Source organism: Capricornis sumatraensis, chromosome 2 (assembly GCF_032405125.1).
Source record: "Capricornis sumatraensis isolate serow.1 chromosome 2, serow.2, whole genome shotgun sequence".
Taxonomy (NCBI): domain Eukaryota; kingdom Metazoa; phylum Chordata; class Mammalia; order Artiodactyla; family Bovidae; genus Capricornis; species Capricornis sumatraensis.
In genome coordinates this window covers 29322482-29344931 of record NC_091070.1, presented here as the reverse complement: position 1 = coordinate 29344931, position 22450 = coordinate 29322482, and the positions used below count along the sequence as shown (strand labels likewise).

Here is a 22450-nt window from a genome sequence, read left to right as displayed (position 1 = left end):
GATTCACTGCTGCTGAGCAGTAATGATGTACCCATCTCAGGCGGGATAGTAACACCGTGAATTTGGTGGGCTCCTGTTAACGGTTTTTGGAGAAGGTGTGGCATTTCAGCTCTCATCCTCCTGTTTCCTTTTCACAGACTGCTGAGCAGAGGTTTGGAATCAACATCCCGCACAAGTTCAGCGTCCACAACTATAAGGTGCCGACGTTCTGCGACCACTGTGGCTCCCTGCTCTGGGGCATAATGCGACAAGGACTTCAGTGTAAAAGTGAGATGCTGGCGTGTGGGGTAGCTGCTTCCTCATGAGAACACCGCGCTGCCAGCTTTCCAAATTCTGCAGTTCAGAATCTGACCTAGAACTGATGGTTTTAGACCTTTCATAAACAGACGTCTCAGTGACTCTAGATCGTCCCTTGTCGGGCACGTACAGAGAGCTGCACTTGATCCACAAATGTCCTGACTACAGCATGTTTACACAGTTGCTGAATTAAATGTCCCATCTGGTTAGCTAGGCTGCTGGCTATCCTCTGTTCAGTGCTGAGTACAGGCTAGTCGTTGTGCATTTCAATAGGTATATGAAAGAGGAAAAAATGGCATCTGGTCAGAAATGGACGATAGTAGGAGGTGAGGTGGTCAGCAGAAAAGGTTGGGTTATGGGTAAAGAACTGGCAAGAGAGGTGGTCTGATGACCTCACCAGAAATAAGCAGAAACTGTGTTACAAAGGCATAGCTGGAGCTGCCCTGTGTCTTCTCAAAGAGCTTGATAGAGATCGGAGAGTAGGTGGAATGAAGGACTCTTCAGCTTTGGCCCCATGTGGGCTTGCACTTCAACAGCTATGCCCAACGGAGCCTGAGTTTTGAGCTTTTGCCTTAGCAAAGGGTCGGGAAATGGGGGCTGATCCTTGTCCTGTTAGGAGTTGAGAGGCTATTGGCCTGGAGTCATCTCTCACTGAGTGTTTCTGAAACAGTCTGGCTGTCGTGGGATGCACTGTCCCCTGCTGAAATACATGTGAAGTTCAGCTTAAACCCTTAGACACATTCTAAGTCACCAGAGGAAGGCAGAGTTCATGTCAATAAAACTGGGCAACTTCCACTGGCTGGATTTACCAAACCTGCTTCTATTACCAAAAAAGGGCTAGTCCCTTGTGTTTAAGAAAGGCCAGTTCTTTTGTTTCTCCAGAGCCCCATTTGATTATTCTTTTTTCATGTGTGCTGTGTGTGTGTGGACTTCCCTGGTGGCTTAGAAGGTAAAGAATCTATCTGCAATGCAGGAGACCTGGGTTCCATCCCTGGGTGGGGAAGATCCCCAGGAGGAGGACATGGCAACCCACTTCAGTATTCTTGGCTGGCGAATCCCCATGGACAGAGGAGCCCGATGGGCTACAGTCCATGGGAGTCACAAGGATTCTTTTCTCATAGATACGTGAAATAAATTCTTTTTCAACCAAAACAGTGCAGACAGTGCCCGTGTGGCTTTATTTCAGGCACTGCTCGATCATGAGATGGGTGGTGTCCCTTTCTAGGGTGAAAGTCACTTTCTGCTCTTGTATGCTCTGTACAGAGCCATGGGTGGGGCTCATCTGCATGGTTCTTGTCCCTGGTGGTGCTAAGGATAGCACACCTACGGAATTCCTATCATTTTTGCTTTTCTTGTCACGTGGTGCTTTAGAAAGGCCACTACTGGCTTGTATGTCTCCATACCAGCCTTCCTGAGAGAGGAGGATATCCTATGAAGCTAATAAAGCTTAAGCCTCAGAGTCCCTCCCTTGCAAGGCACCTTCCAAGCTCTCTATTTGATGGAGTGTTCTTTTTCTTTTTTTAAATGATTTTATTTATTTTTGACCGCGCTGGGTCTTTGTTGCTATATATGGGCTTTGCTCTAGTTGCAGCGAGCAGGGACTACTCTGTAGCTGTGATCCAGGGGCTTCCCACTGCGGTGGCTTCTCTTGTTGGGGAGAACGGGCTTCAGTAGCTGTGGCTCCCGGCCTCTAGAGCACAGACTCAATAGTTGTGGCACACCAGCTTAGTTGCCCCACAGCATGTGGGAGCTTCCCGGACCAAGGATCAAACCAGTGTCTCCTGCATTGGCAGGCGGATTCCCAACTACTGAGCCACCAGGGAAGCCCCAGAGTGTTCTTTTTCTCAAAGAAGATAACCCTAAATTGCATAAATTTAGCTCCCAGAAATTTTGGAACTGTGCATCCTTCCAAAGATGGGCTGACACATCCGAAACATGTATTATGCTGCTTCATTTCTGCCTCCACTCTGCAGAACCAGGTCAAGACACCATATCAGAACTTTGTGCTGATTAAACCTCAGGTCTTTCATCATCCCAAGTCAGCTTCCTGTGTGCCAGGAGCTTAGTCTGCTTCGCTCTGCTCTTCCAACTGTCACTTACTTTGACCTTTAAATCAATTGCTTTTTGTCACCCATGAAGCCACAGGCTGCAAGCCCTGAGAAACACAGCCACACAGGATGCCGCGTTCTGTGCTGTGGGGGCCAGCCAATGACAGTGCTCAGAAAGAAGGCTGTACTTAGAGGTTTTTCTCTCAGACTCACCACTTCACTGTTTGAACAGCCATCTACACATGGCTTTGTAATTACTACCTTTTTTTGAGAGGTACAAGGAAGAGTATAAAGTCACTTGGCATGTTTCCTTGTTACTTAGTTGACTGAGCTGTCACTGATGAACATTTTAATCTGTGTTGAATCATGCTGGGAAATCAGTGATGATTGTTAAAGTGTAACATAGTTGAATGTCTTTCATCAAGTTGTGGTGAAAAAAAAAAAGGTATTTGAAATTTATTATTCTTCAGTATGCTAGGTTTTCTGCTTCTGCACAAAACAGAAATAGAGAAAGTCAGGGATTTACTTACACTCTGCTGCTGCTGCTAAGTCGCTTCAGTCATGTCCGACTCTGTGCGACCCCATAGATGGCAGCCCACCAGGCTCCCCCGTCAGGGATCATTATTTGAGTCAGTTGAATTTTAAGAGAAGATGGCATTGTTCAGCCTGTGCGGTTGCCCGGCCACAGTCCCTCAGGTCATCACGATTCTGTTTTACATCTCATGTTGATGTGACTCTTTTCTGAATGTGGATTCGTTTCTCCTCTTCCCTCCAGTATGTAAAATGAATGTACACATTCGATGTCAAGCGAACGTGGCCCCAAACTGCGGGGTAAATGCGGTGGAGCTGGCCAAGACTCTGGCAGGAATGGGCCTCCAACCCGGAAATATTTCTCCAACCTCGGTGAGCCTTTACTGTTTCCCCATATTATAATCTGGACATTGTTCCCAGATGTGGTGAGTCCTTGCTTCGTGTGTGGTGTGATCCAAGTCCTAGTCTCAGCAAATACGGTAAACAGATTTATTGCATTTTTAAAGAGCATTTTCTTCTACAAATAAGATTCTGTATACAGTTATGTAACAACAAATAGTGAGTGTGCAGACATTGCAATAAGCAGAAAAAGGATTTTTTTTTTTTTTTTGGTAAATCAACTTCCTATCATTGTGGTCTGGTGAAAAGCCTGGAAGCCAGGGGCCTGGGTTCTACTCTTGGTGGGATCCCCAGCTGTACAGCTGACCAGTAACTGTGGGCCTCTGCTTCCTCCTCTCTGAAGTCGTTTAACTTGAAGAGCTGACATTCTCCACAGCCCTGGAATCCAGAGTGTGAAGTTTTTGTATGGATAGTGAATTTATCTCTGGTCCCGCCGCAGACAGGAGTTCCCTTCTCTTGGCTCTTGGGGATGGGTGGAGCGGGTCTGTTGCTGGGTGTATTTTGTCTTCTCCCCTCCCTGAGTGACCCATACCCTCCTCTGGTCTGTTAGAGCTTCAGCCACATCCTATTGCTGCCTTGCTAGTTGGGGTCTGCCAAGAGCTGGGGAATGATCCGTGGCTATGGCTGTGGCTTCTAAAATGTGTAGCTTGATGTCTGGTTCAGGAAAGTTCTAGACTGAACTGGCAAATATCTTCGGATACTTAGGAAGGGAAGTGCGTTCACTGTCAGGTGCTTGGTTGTCCAAAAAATGTCATCACTAACCACCTCGTTTCCTTTGTTTTCACTAACCACCTCTACCAGGTGGAGGGCCCCATCTGGTAGATCAGGGCCTTGGACTGACACTGTATTCTTGATTTGAGGAAAAGTAAAGTGAAGTGGCTCAGTCGTGTCCAACTCTTTGCAGCCCCCTTGACTGTAGCACACCAGGCACCTCTGTCCATGGGATCTCCCAGGCAAGAATACTGAAGTGGGTTGCCATTCCTTTCTCTGGGAATCTTCCTGACCCAGGGATTGTCTCCTGCATTGGGAGGTAGATTCTTTACCATCTGAGCTACCAAGGAAGCCCAGGCGGTGCTAGTGGTAAAGAACCCACCTCCTAACGCAGGAGCTGTAAGAGATGCAGCTTCAATTCATGGGTTGGGAATATCCCCTGGAGGAGAACATGGTGACCCACTCCAATATTCTTGCCTGGAGAATCCCGTGGACAGAGGAGCCTAACGGGCTTCAGCCCTTAGGATTGCACAGAGTCAGACGTGGCTGAAGTGACTTAGCATGCACACACGCAGACTGCTGTGCCTGAAGAGTATCAGGTTAGGGCTTTCAGCCTGCCCCAGAGCTTCTGAAACTCCGTGGGAATGAGCTGAGCCATGCAGCACAGTCTCCAGGAATGGGCAGTGTCACATGTCATTTGAACCAAGTATCTTTAATGTTCTGACACTTAATAGTGAGAAAACCCAAATTACCTATTATCTGAGAGTTCATCAGTAAAGAGTGACGTCTTCAGTCTATCAAAATAGAAGAATGGGTTAAAAGAAAAAAAAAGATTGAAAAACACTGGCTTGAAGTTTTCTGGCCAGGGCCAGCCCAACCAGGGGAAGGATTTAGGTGGAGGAAGTGAAATTCAAGCTAGTAAAGTTTTTTTGTCTTTGAAAAATTTATGAGGAGAAACTATTAGAACAATTGGATTTTAAAAAATGATCATTTTGTGTCTTCAATCACTGTTTCACTTGGTTGAGTAAATACAACCCTTGTAGTTTCAGGCTGTTGTTGCCCAGCTATTTATTGCAAACATTGCTTAGAAGTTGCCCCAAATTAGCTGTTTTTTCATAGGTCAAATGCTCCGAGATGTTAGACTTCTGGTCTCTTGTCTCTTCTGCTCTGCTTGTCTTATAAATATCCCAGGATGGACATCTGCACCGTCGCCTTGTCTGTAGGTAGCGTCTTCTCTGCAGGATGCCGCTGGAGAACTCCCTGGAGAGTTCTTCTGGTTCCATCTGGTGAGCTAGGAGCTCTCGTTGTATTGGCGGTTAACCTTTCTGGAGGGCAAGTTGACCATGCATCAGAAGGCTTCAAACGTAAATTCTTGGTTCAAAGAGTTCCCTTTTTGGAAAGTTATCTGAATAGAGGATGCTAATGATGGTCTTGTTGATAGTGATGACAATGCAGCTTAGGTTTATTGAACGTGCCAGGCACTGATCTAAGAGCTTTCGGCACAGTTATTCATTTATTCCTCATAACGAGCCACCTGGCAGCTGCTGTAACATCCCGTGCTAGGCGTGGAAACTGAAGCACAGAGAGGTAGGTGACTGGTCCACGGTCACAGGGTTGGGTTGCAGACCTGTGATTTGAACCCAGGCAGCCTGCTTGAGAGCCCAGACTCCTTATCACCCTGTTATGAAGATTTGCATGCAAGTACGATCACTGAGTGTTTTCTATACAGAGAAAAATGGGGATAATCTGTATGTCCAGTATCAGGGGAGTTATTGAATCGATTGTGATACATCCATAAAATGAATTATTGGACAGCTTTTTAAAACTCATGTTCTTGAAGGACATTTAGAACTGTGCATAATATGTTAATAGCATGCAATTAAAATAATATGTTAGTATGATAATAGCATGTAAAATGTTAAATTAAAATTAGTGTTATGAAACAATTTCATTGTCTTTTTAAAAATTAATCAAGCGTAAAGATAGATGTGTGTATATTTATGTTGTTTTTATTTTTGTTGAAGAGGGCTGATGAGATTATAGGTATTGTCGATATTATCCTTCATATATTTGCTCACTGTTCCAATATTTACATTAATTTTCATTTCTATAATTTAAAATGTATATTATAACCTTGCTTCTTTTGTTCTCTTTGATTTTCTGAGCAGTTGTGAAATCTGCTACTTGTAGGACATGGACACCAGATGGCGCTCTTAGAATGTGGTCACCTGTAGAAAGCAACCAGGTGGCCCAGGCTGAGACAGTGTTTCTGTATACTGCCATCTGAGCACAAACTGAAACTCAGTGGCTTAGATATATTTTTAAGTGATTCTTACCGAAATACAGTAAGCACAGATCAGGAATTTATGCTGAACAGCTTTGAGCACGGCAGAACCTGATCACATGTCAAGCTGTATTAATCTCTCCCCATGTGCTACATTGAGGGGTGAAGCTGCAAGTAAGGTCTTCTCTATCTGTAACTGCTTCCGGTTCCACTGGGATTTCTGATTCCATGTATTTCTTCTTTGCAGAAGCTTGTTTCTAGATCAACCCTAAGACGACAGGGAAAGGAGAGCACCAAAGAAGGAAATGGCATTGGGGTAAATTCCTCCAACCGACTTGGGATCGACAACTTTGAGTTCATCCGAGTGTTGGGGAAGGGCAGCTTTGGGAAGGTGAGTCTTGGCTGCAGCTGTTTGGGTTAAAGGAAGCCTGCTCCATGGAGGTTGTTTGTCTGGGCAGGAAAGAATCCACATGCCTGTTTCCCACCTGCCATCGGCCTTCTGCCCCAGGCAAGGCCATACCCTAAAAGCTGCAGGAGTTCTCCAGCTCACGCTCCTTCCTGCTGCTTTGCCATAGGTGATGCTTGCAAGAATCAAAGAAACAGGAGACCTCTATGCTGTGAAGGTGCTGAAGAAGGACGTGATCCTGCAGGACGATGATGTGGAGTGCACCATGACCGAGAAAAGGATCCTGTCCCTGGCCCGCAATCACCCCTTCCTCACCCAGCTGTTCTGCTGCTTTCAGACCCCTGTAAGTAGGACTCTAATTCACCACCCCATGGCCTCCTTTCTTCAAAAGTTGACTGCAATATGTCGAAGGTTTCATAAAGTAGCAGGTCAGAAAGTTTGGGGGGGTGGAGACTCCCGAGGTAGAGTCATTTGAAGTACCCAGTGACTTCTGATGACCAGAACCAATGAACTAACCACTTCCTTTCATGCTGTCCTGGAGAAGGACCAGTTTGAGGGTTGTGTGTCCTAAGATTAAAAATGTCTTTGTACATAAGTCTTCTCTAGCAGAGTGAAGGTTACAGAAGTCCAAGAAGACAGTAAACATCATGGGCTGCTTATACTGGTGACTTTGACCTTGGCTCCATTGCTAAATGCTAAATTGTTTCTGACCCGGGGAAAAGAGTTCACACCAGGATAGGCCCAAAGAGGGCACCTTGATTTATAATGTCCCAAGGCCTTACTTCTGTCCTCAGTCAAGGACCCTTTGCTTGATTCTGTGGACTGATCCTGGGATTCTGTCTACCCTATCATGGGGTGGGAACTTCCCTGATGGCTCAGATGGTAAAGCGTCTGCCTGCAATGCGGGAGACCTGGGTTCAATCCTGGGTCAGGAAGATCCCCTGGAGAAGGCACTGGCACCCCACTCCAGTACTCTTGCCTGGAAAATCCCATGGACGGAGGAGCCTGGTAGGCTACAGTCCATGGGGTCGCTAAGAGTCGGACACGACTGAGCAACTTCACTTTCATCATCGGGTGCAATTAGGAATGCTTTTGGGTGCGGTTAACAGAATATGTGACTGATAGTGGTTTATACAATAAACAGAAAGGATGAGTTTAGTTCATAGTAGAGACTTTTTTCTTGAGAAGTCTGATGATAGCACTATTAGGATTGTATGAGATGCTTAGTGTCATTAGGCATCTCTTGCCCTTGAGGTCTCAAGGGACTTGCCCTAATATCACAGCCCTAAGCATCACATCACATGCCAGCATCTGAAGCAGGACGCACAGGGAGCAGAGGCAGAGGGGCTTCATGCACTTTCCTCTTATCAGGGATAGAAAAATCTTTCCTGTCTTGAGTTATAGGCTCATCCTGAGTTGCAGAGGACGCGGCAGGAGCGAATATCTAGCCGAGATAAGCTGCTTTGTCACAGTGGGCTCCCATCCACCTTGACTCATCCCTGAGGTGGGGCATTCTGCAGCCCAGTTAGACTGGGCTCAGGACTGGGCTTCTGCTGCCAATGGAGAGGGGAGAGGGCTCCTATGAAGGCATCGGGAGGGTCTGGCAGTTATTTCCCAATCTTCTTGCTTCTCAAAGGCATTCTGAAAGAGAATTCAGGACACGTCCCTTTGTCTCTGCCACCATCAGGGATGTAAAGGCCGTGGTAGGAGTGGGATGGGGGCGTCACACCTGGTCCAGGGATGCTGCAAGGCATTTCTAGAGAAAGTGACAGCTACACTGGAACCAGAAGGACCGGTTAGAATTAATCAGGCAGAGAGAGTGAAAGAGAGTAAGTTGTCCACGGTGAGCAGCTCCGGGTGGGTCTACCAGTGAACAGGTCTCCTGTGGCAGCTCAGTCAGTAAGGAAAACGCCTCCTAAACAGGAGATGCAGGTTTGGTTCCTGGGTCAGGAAGATCCCCTGGAGGAGAAAATGGCACCCCACTCCAGAATTCTTGCCTGGAAAATCCCATGGACAGAGGAGCCTGGAGGGCTAGAGTCCATGCAGTCGCAAGAGTCGGACATGACCTAGCGACTCAACCACCACCAGTACACAGGAACAGGAAGGGTGAGCGAAGCCCACAGGCGTAAAATGTGAGGTTGAGAAGGGGCCTGGTGAGGACTGGGCTGAAGAAGTGGGGCGGGCCAGGACCAGGCTGTGAGAGCCTTGAGGGCTCTGTTAAAACAGCTTGTATTTTAGCCCTAAGAATGAATGAAAGACATTGAAGCAGAAGAATGACATACCAGATTGCAGATTTAAACTATGAGAAAGCAAAATTTTTGTATGCAGTGGGTAATATAAGCATTCTCCAAGTATTCATCTCCTTTCTTTGATTGAAACTATTATTAGTACTTTCATGTATAGCCTTTCAGAGAATGGTTTGTACACAAAAGCATACATACATACAATATATATGCGTCCGTATTTATTTAAAAAAACATAAATGGTGGTATATATTTGCACACCATTCTGTACCCTTCTTTTTAAAAATGCTTGTTTATTTTTGGCTGCCTTGGGTCTTGGCTGTGGCACACAGTCTTCATTCCAACCCGTGGGCTTCTCTCTGGTAGAGGCACGTGTGCTCAGTAATTGTGGCGCTCAGGCTTAGTTGCCCTGAAGTGTGTGGGATCTTAGTTCCCCAACCAGGGATCGAACCTGTGTCAGCTGCATTGGAAGACAGATTCTTAACCACTGGACCACTAGGGAAGTCCGCCACCCCTGTCTTCTTAAGGAAAAAATCCAAAATGGTTTAACTAAGAGAGTAAATCTCTGTAATACATCTTACAAAATTTATACTTTTAAAAAATTTGCATATTAAAAATAAAATATAATTGACATTTAACATTGTTTTAGGTGTGCAAAAAATGATTTTGTATTTGCATATGTAGTAAAATGAGCACCACAGCTAAATCCAGTTAGCATCTATCAGCACACTTAGTTACAGAAGTTTTTTCTTGTGTTGAGAACCTTTAAGAAATACTTTCAGCAATTCTCAATATTCAATACCATATCATTAACTATAGTCACCATATTGTACATTGCATCCCCATTCACCTTATTTGTCAGGAAAAAAAACATAATTTATCATGAGATTGTCTCATATTTGTATATACCTGACTGCCTCATTTATAATGGCTGCATAGTATTCCATTTTAACACCATAATACACATTATTTAACCTATTTCCTGTTGGTATATACTTAGGTTATACTTAACTTTTATTTCAATCAAATTTACAATGAATCCCTTGTACTTTTATCTTATGTACCTGTGCTATGATTTCTATATGGGACACTATGGGAAGTCGTATTGCTTGGTCAAAAATGGATGGATTTATGATTCTGATGGAGGCTAGTGGGCCTTCTCTCCTATCATGGCTGGAAATAGCTAAGACTTTATCACTTATATACCAGGCACAGTTCTAAGTGCCTTATGTGTATTATTAATCTTTATGGTAATCCTGTGAAGTAAGTTCTGTTAACATCACTCCCATTTTACAAATGAGCCAACTGAGGCAGGAAGAAATTTAGCTTCCAAGTGGCAGAGGTTTTAAAGCCAGGCAGTCTGACTGCTGAGCCCAAGCTCTTTCCATTTGCTGGTCATATGTCTAAATTCATGCTCCCAAACCACATTTGAGAAGGCTTATTTCCCCTCCTCTCCTGTTATGATGCTGCCTATCATTTTGATGGCTGGAGAGATTTTTTTTTTAACGTGACTTTGGAGTTCTAATTGGCATTTCTCCAACAGTAAGTGAGGCTGAGCATCACATATGTGTAAGGGCCCCTTGTGTTGGCAAAGGCACATGCGCAGCATGGAGAACCTATGGAGTAGGGAAGCCAGGAGGCAGGAGGACGGGTGAAAGGGGATGCATGGCGTGCACCCCCGTGCTGTCCAAGCACCTCAAGGTCCAAATAATAGCTCCTTGGGCTGCAGTTTCCCTTGCATTCCTTCCTCTTGCTTCTCATGGTCTGGGCCCTTTGAGGCCACACCCTCTTCATCAGAGCCCCCAGTGGCTCCAGGAGTCCTGGAGCCCACGCTGCCCCTGCCACCATGCCCCTGATTCTCTGCTTCCCATTTCTGGGTCCATGGTCCCATCAGAGCTCAGTTCTGCCCATCCGCCATTGCTACCTGGAGTAACCTCAAAACATTATTTCCCAAACTCTGTGCTTTGTCCACCTAAAGTCTTTTGCTGGTCCTCATCTAGCTGTTTTCTCAGAGAAAAGTGGGGTGAGAACTTTTTTCTCAGAGGAAAGCGGGGTGACGGTTCTGGGTTTGAGAACACCCTTGTGAAGAAGGCAAGACTGGTGGGTGGCACTGGCTGTCCACCTGGGCTTCAGGCTCAGCTCCTCCTTGTTTCATGAGCCAGGCAGGACTACATTCAGGGCCACACCAAAGAGCCGATAGTTTTCTGTGACATTGGGTTGGATGATATTAACTGGTGATAATCTTTGAGTCAGACAGCTGACTGACGTGGTCATGCAGTGGCCACTTCAAGTTATTCTAATGAACGACTAAAGTAGTGTCTCCTGCCCAACTCCAGGGGGCTTTTACCTATCCAAGGAAATCCCCGTGATTCTATAGAAGCAGTCTGAGGTCTCACAAACAATTAGATGATGTTGTAGTAGAAAAGAAATTAACCTGAAACAGATTGGAAGGCCCATAAATATATAATATACAATGCAGAATTTTCCAGGAAAATGTGAACTGTAAAATATCCCCAGATATCAGTGTCTCCATGTAATTTCCACAGTGTTCAGCTGATGTATGTGTGTATCATACGTGTTCAGTCGTGTGTGACTATTTGTGACCCTATAGACTGCAGCTGGTGTGTGTATGTGTGTGTGTGTGCGTGAAGTCGCTCAGTCGTGTCCGACTCTTTGCGACCCCATGGACTGTAGCCTACCAGGCTCCTCCGTCCATGGGATTTTCCAGGCAAGAACTCTGGAGCTGGTAGAAGACTTTATTAACATTGGCCATCTATTTTTAGTGACAGTCTCATATATGGCCACAAGGTGGCAGTCTTTACCACAAGGTGATTTTTATTTCTGCACCAGAGAGGAGCTGACTTTGGGGTTTAAAATTTGTGTGTTGCAGTAGATGTCTCCAAAGCAAAGGATAAAGGTAATTTTCCCCTCCCCTAAGTCTAGATGATAAAGTGGTAGGAACAGCTTAAAAGAATCAAGTGCATTTTTCTTATGCTGAGGTAAAGATATGCAGTTTTCATATTGCTATAGTTTAAGCCATCTCTCAGATTTGCAAGATATCAGACTCTACATATGCATGTCATTTGCTCTCTGCATCAGTTCATCTGTCAGAAGTCCTCAGTCACTATCCCTGTTTGCTATTGAAAAACTAAGTATAAAGAACAGAAAATGCCAGTTCCTGTGAGAAATTACAGGAGGGAAATGACTACTTTTCAGCAACTGGATTTGGCAGGCCCTGACATCTAAAAGAAGATGCTGATCAGTGTGTCACGCGAAACTGTAACAGTCGCCCCTGCAGAATTTAGAAGGGACCCAATGTGAGACGTGGGAGCCACTCTCCAGCATTTGTATGTCACTTCATTGTGAAGATGCTGGTAGAAACAGTGCTTCTCTCACTGTCCAGGCCTGCAGAATGAGTGTCTCTGAGGCCCAGGAGAAAGGAAGCAACTTGCCAAGGCTCCCTTGAGCTGAGTGGTGGGAACAAGGTTCATCTCTGGGTCAGGCTGACTCTGGAGTCCGGCTCTGTCCACTTGGTATCTTGTACAACATAGAGGTTGTTGATTCAGCATCTGCTTAAGCCCCTCCTGTCTGCACTGGCTCCCCTCCAACCTGTTGATATGGCAGCAGCCTTGCCCTTGGAAAAGGAAGCTGAGTCCTTCCAACTCTGTTTTCCTCTGTCTGAATGGCTTGCAACTCCCTTAAAATTCCTTTGAGCCCTAGAGTTCTCGTGGTGGAGATGAAAGTGGGATTGCTGTGAGGACCAAAGGTGAGAATGCAGACACGCTCTTGCCACATGCATGACATGGTTCAAAAGTGAACCAACTGGGTATGGTGATGACTGCCTCCTTCCCCACACCAAAACATGTCCTGGGACTCCCAGGGGCCAGCACAGACCCTACATGACGGTGACAATAAGCACTCACAAAATAGGGATTTGGGAGCTCTTTTTGTTCTTGGTCAAAACAAAAAGATAAGCAAATTTCAAATATTAGATAATTTATCAAGTTTGCTATGTAGAATTATGGACCCATGAATTATTGCCCCAGATTTCTTTTTTCATAATACATATTACTTGCAAGTACATCATTCCATTGGCATTCTCATAAATTTCTGAAAGCACTGTAAATTCTAATAGTTTGTGAATAATTCGTTAATCTGGATCATGGCTTACAGTCTGGATCAATGCTTATACTCTTGGATCTGTTGATTTTATTTCTGATAACCTAGCCAAAGAAAGCAACATAAAGAATAAGATGTTATGCATTAATATGGTTAATTTTCAGTACATAATTTATACTAGGAAGATACTGGAAACAACCTCAGTCTTCAGCAATGGGAATCTACTTAAAAAATGTACTACTTGATGAAGGTTTTTGGCCAATAGAGATATGATTGAATATTAAGTAGTGTAACACACTAAAGTAACACACTAAAGATTGTGTGTTACTTTCAGAAGCATCTAACATATATGATTTATTCCATACAATTCTTACATCAGCCCTAGAAGATGGATACAATTATTATCTTTATTTTGCTGAGTGATAAAGTGAAGGAGGAGCTAAATTACTTGCCCAAAATTAAACAGAGTAAATGGTGGGACAAGAGATGGGAGGCCAGGGAATAGTACAGAATTTATGATAATTAGCAGTGTGAATCCATTTCAGGTTCCTCCTGGGAGAGCAACTTGGCAAACCTGTCCCCTCCTCAAAAAAAAAAAAGCCAGAAAGGAAATGATGCCAGTAAACTATCAGGGACTCTTATGAAGGCAGTGGAATTATGGATGATCTTTTTCTTCTTTGTTCTGTTTGCCAGTTCCTGCAACGTGCTTCTGTTTCTTTGTCGATGGGGTGGGGGGAGTGAGGCCTCCTGAAGCCAGGAGGGCCCAGGTCCGGGCTGCTAGCCTGGGGTACACTGCCTTTCCCACCCTTTCAGGTTAAATTCACTTCACACTCCTTTCATCTTAGTCAGGGACTGTTGTGTCGGCAGCTGAGCCTGCTGGCATTTATGGCCTGGAATCCGGGTCTCCCCACCCCCAGCTCCCGGGGCTCTCCTTGGCTCTCCTGGAGCCTGGCTGAGAGCTGAGGGCCGAGACCAGGAGGAACAAAGAGGCAGCGGCAGCAGGAGGGGGGAGCGGCAGAGTAAATGCTGGTCAGATGCTTGAGGCTTTGTTCAGAGACCCAGTTTGTTAGAGCAAAGGTTTCCGTTTGGAAAACAGGACACGCTGTGCCCGGTGCCCAGGCCGCGTTGGAGCCATGAGCACGTTTGTGCGCTGGTGATCTGCTGCCCTGGGCGGAGGAGGCATTACACAGAACCTCCTTTTACAAGGACAGCAGCTGGGCGCTCTCACCTCCCTACTGATGGGGTGTCGTCAGGTGGCCCCTGCAGGGGTTGCTCACAGAGCAGTGCAGCTGGAGTTCCTGGCAGGGGCCATTGCTTTCTCTAAGGGGCCGCACCTCAGTGTCCATCAATAAAGCAGAAACCCTGCCTTTGAAGGGCAGGGTGGCTAGGAATCTTGTGACCCAAGTGCTCTCAGCTCACCTAACCGGTGCAAACTGACCTCAGTGCACATAAGTCACACTTAAAATATGTCTGAAGATCACCCGGCAACAGGGGTGCAGGGGAACAACCCTGAGTTGAGTTATTTTCCCTGTCATTATGTTAAATATTAGCAGAGGGCTGTACGCGTCAAAGAGAGATGCACACAGGAGAGATGGGCAGCAGGCTCATCCTGTTGCCCTGAAGTGCATTTTTTGGAATCTCGTCAGGAGGGGACTGCACTGCAGCCTTCCATAGGCGAGCTCTGGGTTCTCATCCTGGCCGAGCTAACAGCACCCTTGTCTTGAAGAAGGTCCCCTGCCTATTATCAGGCAGGAATAAAGGCAGGTTAAAAGAAAGACCATTTCTTAACCTGTTTGGAACTGGGCTTCCTCCCGTTGAGCAATGAGTGCCGTAAACACTATGTGGTCTGCTTATGGGTCACTTGGTATAGTTTGCCTTTGGCTCAGATCAAAATAGAAAACCAGCCAGAACGTGGTGTTTCCCAGTTGGGCATGTTCCTGACATTAATCATGTTCCCACTGGGGACAGAATGCACATGGGCCGTCTCTGGGCTCTGAATTTCTAGCGGGGGGTGGAGGGGGCTGATTTAGGACCTTTGCTTCTGTCCCCGGAGGCTTCCCAGCTTCCCGACTATCTGTGACTCAATAGGGTCGTCAAAATGAACGAGAAATAGGAGAACCCGGAGTTCTTGCTGTTCCTTTGGCTGTCTCTGCTCGGGGAGGATGCCAGAACACTTGGTGTGACCAAAGGGCTTGAAAGGGTTGGCATGTGTTTCCTTTTGAGGTTATTCAGCTGCAACTGGCCTTGTCACTAGCTGTCACCCACGGTGATGACCTAGAGATGGCCTGGACCCCCCAGCTCTAGTGTGTGGAGGCGGTTCACAGATGGTGTGTCATTTCCTTTGACTTGGCCGAGACTTGCCGGGGTCAGACTCGGCCCCTGTGTGTCTGATGACCGGCGAAGCTCTGTGGTAGGGAGCATTGGTTACGGTTTTCCCTAACCATGCCTGGGAACCTGCCAAACTATGGGTGCTCAGACCTCAGCGGGGCTCTGTTCTAAAGCTCCGGGCTGGAAGTGCCGGGAGTGGCTCCAGGCATGAGAACGTGAGGGGCTTTCTGCCAAATAGTTTAGTGACAAGTCAGCCAGTCCAGAATCACACTGATGGAGGGCAAGGGAAAGAAACAGTGTTTGCAATGCTCAGTCTGGCTGGCAAGAGGAGAGTCATACACGTGGCGTAGACAGTATAAGGACTGTATTTCCTCCCTGCTACAAAAGGGAAGGTAGCTGAAAAGGAGCTCTGGATTCTGGGGGAAATTCTTACCTCCGGGCCAGTCTTTCCTCAGAAGGGCAACCAGAATAGGAGACTAACAGTCCAACTAGCACCCTAGGGTGGCCTGTGGGTATTTCCCTGGGAAGCTGGGTTGGCCTTTGTCAGGACCAACTAGGACCTTGGGGCCAAGACCTAAGGCAACATCTGTGGGTGGCTGGAGCAAGCCCCTCCAGAATCAGGCAGTCTAGAAACCCAGCTGCACTGGGTGGAAACCATAGACTCTAATGTCCTCTAGTTTTGAAATACTTGCTTTTTCCATAATTACTTCATCACTGGTCAGAACACAGCTATGTCGATCTCTTCTCAGGCTCCAGGTCGAGGGCCTCTCAGGACAAAGTCAGCTCTGTCTGTCAGTATAAACTTTGCCAGCCTGAAATTTCAGAGACTCGTCCACCAGTTGGTGAAGATCGGGGGTGTTCGTTCATTCAGCAAATGTGCACAGAGTTCCTCCAGGGTGTAGGCCCGGCTCTGAGCCCTGAGGACACGGTGGTGGACAAAGCAGGACGGAGCCCCTTCCCTCATGGAGCCGGTGTCCTCCTGGGGAATTCGGGACCTGAGTAGCAGGTCCAGAGCAGAGAGAGTCACCCCTCTGCGATGGGCTGGTCATGGTCGAATTTCTGGGATTACTTTTAGGGCAGGCTCAGAGCAGCCATCTGCTTACAGGGGAGTCCAGGAGAAGTGTCTTGAAGCTGTATTTGCTTGTATATTCCCATCTGGTGCAGGGAATTGAAGTCCTGATGGAGATTCCTGGGGGCAGGGAGGGCAACAGGCTTGGGGTCCAAAGCAGGAGGTGTCATGGCTAAGCAGCAGCTAAGCTTACTTGCCACGCTCACTGTTGCTGTTGGTACAGAGTTCCTTATGCTGCTGGGAAGACTCATCTCTTCCCTGAGAGCCCCACAGGAGGCTGCAGGGACAACATTCCCTGCCCCCACCCCTATATCCATGCCTTCAGGACTGACTGCTCCTGTGCAGGGTTCCTTTTCCTGCCTTCTGAAGCCAGAGAGTACCTCGGCTCCTCTCACCAGAGACCCTCCGTGCTGCAGTGGCAGAGGCTCTGGCAGTCCCTGTCTCCCCTTTAGGGCCACCCAGGGAGTTCCTGTTTCTGTGCAGCCATCCAGCTTTCAGTATATTTGCACAGCAAAAGAGCTTGCTGTATTTGGAGCTCACTCCTACTCACTTCTTTAGGATGGTCTGTGATGATGTCTTGCTTAGGTCTTACGAAGGGAGTCTTGGAACTCTTCCCAGAAACTCAATTTCATCCTTATGGTATATGATATTTTCAACATTAAAATGATGTAATGTTTAATTCCCAACCAAAACAAGAGGATAGCCCTTCCAGCAAAATGCCTGCCCTCTTCCCTACATACATTCCCAATCCTATGCCCATGGGAAGTGCCTTATCCTTGCCCTTCTTCTCACTCATTTCAGATCTCCTTGCAAAGTGGGAAGTAGCCCGTGCCCATGACTAGCCCAGACCTTCTGTGCTAGTGTGTGTCTACCAGTGGTGAAAGGTGGTTCAAAATGAGTTAGACACATCCAGCAAAGTAGGGAGCTAGACCTACAGACTGGTTCAGGTCGCTCTTTTGGGAACCTGCGGAACTGAGATCCTGCTCGTAAACTCACCAGGGGCTTCCCTGGTGGCTCAGATGGTAAAGAATCTGCCTGTAATGCAGGAGACCTGGGTTCAGTCCCTGGGTCAGGAAGATCCCCTAGAGAAGGGAATGGCAACCCACTCCAGTATTCTTGCCTGGAGAATTCCATGTATAGAAGAGCCTGGCAGGCTGCAGTCCATGGGGTCACAAAGAGTGGGACACAACTGAGCAACTAACTCTTTCACTTTCATAAATTCAATTTGTCCCTCTTTACTTTGTCTTCAGGTCAGACCTGTAGCAGGAAGTTCCCTCCACATTGCTCAGAACTTTATCTCCACAGCCTTGGCCTTCACCAACAGGTCAATATGTCAAGGAATTAAATGACTGATCCCTTGGGGAAGGGAATGACAATCGCAACCTACTCCAGTATTCTTGCCTGGGAAGTCCCATGGACAAAGGAGCCTGATGGCTACAGTCCATGGGGTCACAAAATCAGAAATGCCTGAATGACTAAACAACAGCAATATACATATATATATGAAGTTACTTAAATTTACTAAAAATTTTATATAAAATTTAAATCACTTATTTATGTAATGTGATGAGATTTGCCCACTGCTAACGTTGGGGGCAGGATAATCCTTTTTTATGAGAGGGTCGGGGCTATCCTGTGTGCTGTAGGATGAGAGCATCCCCAGCTTCCATTCACTAATGCCAATAGCACGTCCCTAATTATGACAACCAAAAAAGTCTCCAGACATGAACAGACGCTCCTGGAGGGAAAATCTCACCAGTTGAAAACCCCTGCCTTACATGAGCATCTGGTGGTCCAGCCTATATATGGAAAGTCAAGTAAGCTAGATCAATTTACTCTCTACAGAGGTCCAAGAAAATGAGTCAGATCTTCTTTATAAAAACATAAATATTATATCTTTTTTTTTTTTCCTGAGATTGTAGACAGAGTTCCTGTTTAGGGGCTGCTAACAGCTGTCAGCAGCTACACTGTGGCATTTGAGGGAACTGGGGCCCTGAGCTAAGAAGAGGAGGTGGAAATAAGGGATCTGTTGAATGTGAGCAGGAGTTAGCAGGCTGCCGGCTGTTGTGATGGGGCAGAGTTATCAGAGCGTGGGGCATCCAGGGAACAAAAGATTAGCTCAGTGAGCATATATTTTAAATGAACCGGTTATGTTATAAAACAAGCAGTCTCTATAGTGCAGCTCTCATGTTTGGGCATTTAATCATTTCTGCTTTGCCAACAAGGCACTGAATGAGTGACATTTTATGAAGCTCATCATCGTCACTGTGGTCTTAAAGGGGTTCCTATCTGTGAGTCAGATTCCTGTCCTCTGTGTGCTGCATATAACTGGAATTTACAGACGGAGATAAAGTTTTAAGAAACATTTCCCAATCAGTGTAGAAAAAAAATGTTCTGGTAGCAATACAAGTGTGCTCTAGGGGAAAACAGACTTGCTGTTTTCTTGTGTTTGTTTTCCATGTATGGAAATGTCATTTCAGCTTAAGATACGGATACAGCCTCCCATAGAGGCTGTCTGCAAAATTGTGTGGTCTCTATGTATTAAAAGTAAACCCTAAAAATGAATTAAAGACTTAAATGTAAGGCTAGACACTATAAAGCTCTTAGAGAAAAACATAGGCAGAACACTTTTTGATATAAATTACAGCAAGATCTTTTTTGACCTACCTACTAGAGTAATGGAAATAAAAGCAAAAATAAACAAATGGAATTTAATTAAGCTTAAAAGCTTTTGCACAGCAAAGGAAACCATAAACAAGATGAAAAGACAACCCTTAGAATGGGAGAAAAATATTTGCAAATCCCCCCAAAATACAGACAGCTCATGCAGCTCAATATCAAAACAAACAACCCCAAAATGGACAGAAGACCTAAATAGACGTTTCTCCAAAGACAGACATTTAGATGGTCAATAAACAGGTGAAAAGATGCTCAACACCCTTATTATTAAAGAAATGCAAATCAAAACTACAATGAGGTATCATGTCACACGGGTCACAATGGCCATCATCAAAAAAATCTACAAATAGTAAATGCTGGAGAGGATGTGGAGGAAAGGGAACACTCTTACACTGTTGATGGGAATGTAAATTGATACGGTCACTATGGAGAACAGTATGGAGGTTCCTTAAAATAGAATTACCATATCACCTAGCAATCCCACTCCTTGGCATATACCCACAGAAAACCTTAATTCAAAAAGATTTATGTACCCCAGTGTTCACTGAAGCACTACTTCCAATAGCCAGGACATGAAAGCAACCTAAACGTCCATCAGTAGAAGAATGGAAAAAGAAGACGTGGTACATACCTACACCGGGACATTACTAAGCCATAAAAGGAACAAAGTTGTGTCATTTGCAGAGATGTGGATGGATTTAGAGACTGTCATACAGAGTGAAGTAAGTTAGAAAAACAAGTACTGTATATTAATTCATATATATGGAATCTAGAAAAATGGTAAAGATGATCTTATTTGCAAAGCATAAATAGAGATGCAGACATAGAGAAAAAAATGTACGGATACTACGGGGAAAAGCAAGGGAGTGGGAGGAATTGGAAGATTGAGAATGATATATATACACTACTATGTATAAAATAAATAACTAATGAGAACCTACTGTATAGCACAGGGGACTCTACTCAGCGCTCTGTGGTGACCCAAATGGGAAGGAAATTTTAAAAAAGGAGGGGGATTTATATATGTCTATGGCTGATTCACTTTGCTGTACAGCAGAAACTGACACAGCAGTGTAAAGCAATTATACTTCAACTTAAAAAAAAGACAAGTAGATCCTAGCCACCAGAGACATTACCTGTTGATATGTTGAATGGTAATATTGAATGTATGTTGCATTTTTAATTCAATTTAGGGAATGTTTCCTGAATCAGGGACACTGTATGCTAGGGACTGAAAGCATAAGGAAGAATAAAATGTGGGCTTGTCCTCTGGTTGCTTTCAGTCAAGGATCACCCTATCCTAAATAGGTACTTTTCATCACTGTGTGATAGAAGATAGTCATAGCTTGGCCCTTGGGAAGGTTGGGAGGACCTTCCATGGCAGGGGCTATTCTGAGCTGGGTTTTGAGGATGAATAGGATTTGTATAGGAGATAAGGATCAAGACCATCCCCAAGGAAAAGAAATGCAAAAAGGCAAAATGGCTGTCTGAGGAGGCCATACAAATAGCTGTGAAAAGAAGAGAAGTGAAAATCAAATGAGAAAAGGAAAGATATAAGCATCTAAATGCAGAGTTCCAAAGAATAGCAAGGAGAGATAAGAAAGCCTTCCTCCGCAATCAATGCAAAGAAATAGAGGGAAAAAACAGAATGGGAAAGACTAGAGATCTCTTCAAGAAAATTAGAGATACCAAGGGAAAATTTCATGCAAAGATGGGCTCGATAAAGGACAGAAATGGTATGGACCTAACAGAAGCAGAAGATATTAAGAAGAGGTGGCAAGAATACACAGAAGAACTGTACAAAAAAGAGCTTCACGACCCAGATAATCATGATGGTGTGATCACTCACCTAGAGCCAGACATCCTGGAATGTGAAGTCAAGTGGGCCTTAGAAAGCATCACTACAAACAAAGCTAGTGGAGGTGATGGAATTCCAGTTGAGCTATTTCAAATCCTGAAAGATGATGCTGTGAAAGTGCTGCACTCAATATGCCAGCAAATTTGAAAAACTCAGCAGTGGCCACATGGCTGGAAAAGGTCAATTTTCATTCCAATCCTAAAGAAAGGCAATGCCAAAGAATGCTCTAAGTACCGCACAATTGCACTTAACTCACACGCTAGTAAAGCTCAAAGTTCTCCAAGCCAGGCTTCAACAGTACATGAACCATGAACTTCCAGATGTTCAAGCTGGTTTTAGAAAAGGCAGAGGAACCAGAGATCAAATTGCCAACATCCACTGGATCATTGTGTCACGCGAGTGTATGTTCCTCGGTTCTTTGTCTCATCACAACAAAGATTTGGAGTGATGGACATTAGAGCCCTCGGCGTGTCACAGCTCTCGGGTCTTGGACAAACTGTGTTATAGCTCTTAGGCAAATCAGTGTGACAGCTCTATTTTATTTAGAAGATGGCAGGAGAATCCATCCTTGAGGTGTGAGGGCATGCCAACCCAAAGACTTGAAGAGAAGAGAATGGAGGAGCGTGTGGGAGAGAGAGAGAGAGGAAGAGAGAGAGAGAGAGAGAGAGAGAGAAAGAGCGCATGCATGCAGGAGAGGAAGAGAGAGAGAGAGAGCGTGCTTTGGCTCCTCCTTCTATATGTTTTCCTCCACCTGGGCCTGCCCTATGCAAATTGGGCTTAGCCAGGAGTGCTGTTTCTTCTACCTGAAGTCTTCACTCTGGTCCTCGGACCTTCCTTTGACCTTCCTTGTTTTTTTAGCCACCGCCATTTTGTACTCCTTTTCCCTAGTCTACCTACCTAACAATTGAAAAAGCAAGAGAGTTCCGGAAAAACATCTATTTCTGCTTTATTGACTATGCCAAAGCCTTTGACTGTGTGAACCACAATAAACTGTGGAAAATTCTGGAAGGGGTGGGAATACCAGACCACCTAACCTGCCTCTTGAGAAACCTATATGCAGGTCAGGAAGCAACAGTTAGAACTGGACATGGAACAACAGACTGGTTCCAAATAGGAAAAGGAGTACGTCAAGGCTATATATTGTCACCCTGCTTATTTAACTTCTATGCAGAGTACATCATGAGAAATGCTGGACTGGAAGAAACACAAGCTGGAATCAAGATTGCCGGGAGAAATATCAGTAACCTCAGATATGCAGATGACATCACCCTTATGGCAGAAAGTGAAGAGGAGCTAAAAAGCCTCTTGATGAAAGTGAAAGAAGAGAGTGAAAAATTTGGCTTAAAGCTCAACATTCAGAAAACGGAGATCATGGCATCTGGTCCCATCACTTTATGGCAGATAGATGGGGAAACAGTGTCAGACTTTTTTTTTTTTGGCTCCAAAATCACTGCAGATGGTGATTGAAGCCATGAAAT

General features: G+C 45.4%; 1 protein-coding gene across 1 annotated transcript in view; it reads left to right on the top strand.

Moving 5' to 3' along the window:
* Nucleotides 1-22450, top strand: part of PRKCH (protein kinase C eta) — a 236912-nt gene that overhangs the window by 132064 nt on the left and 82398 nt on the right. Inside the window, exons 6-9 of the mRNA XM_068966672.1 lie at nt 138-267; nt 3121-3248; nt 6518-6661; nt 6846-7019. Coding sequence (XP_068822773.1) covers nt 138-267; nt 3121-3248; nt 6518-6661; nt 6846-7019 — 576 coding nt within the window. The remainder of the gene's footprint in view (nt 1-137; nt 268-3120; nt 3249-6517; nt 6662-6845; nt 7020-22450) is intronic.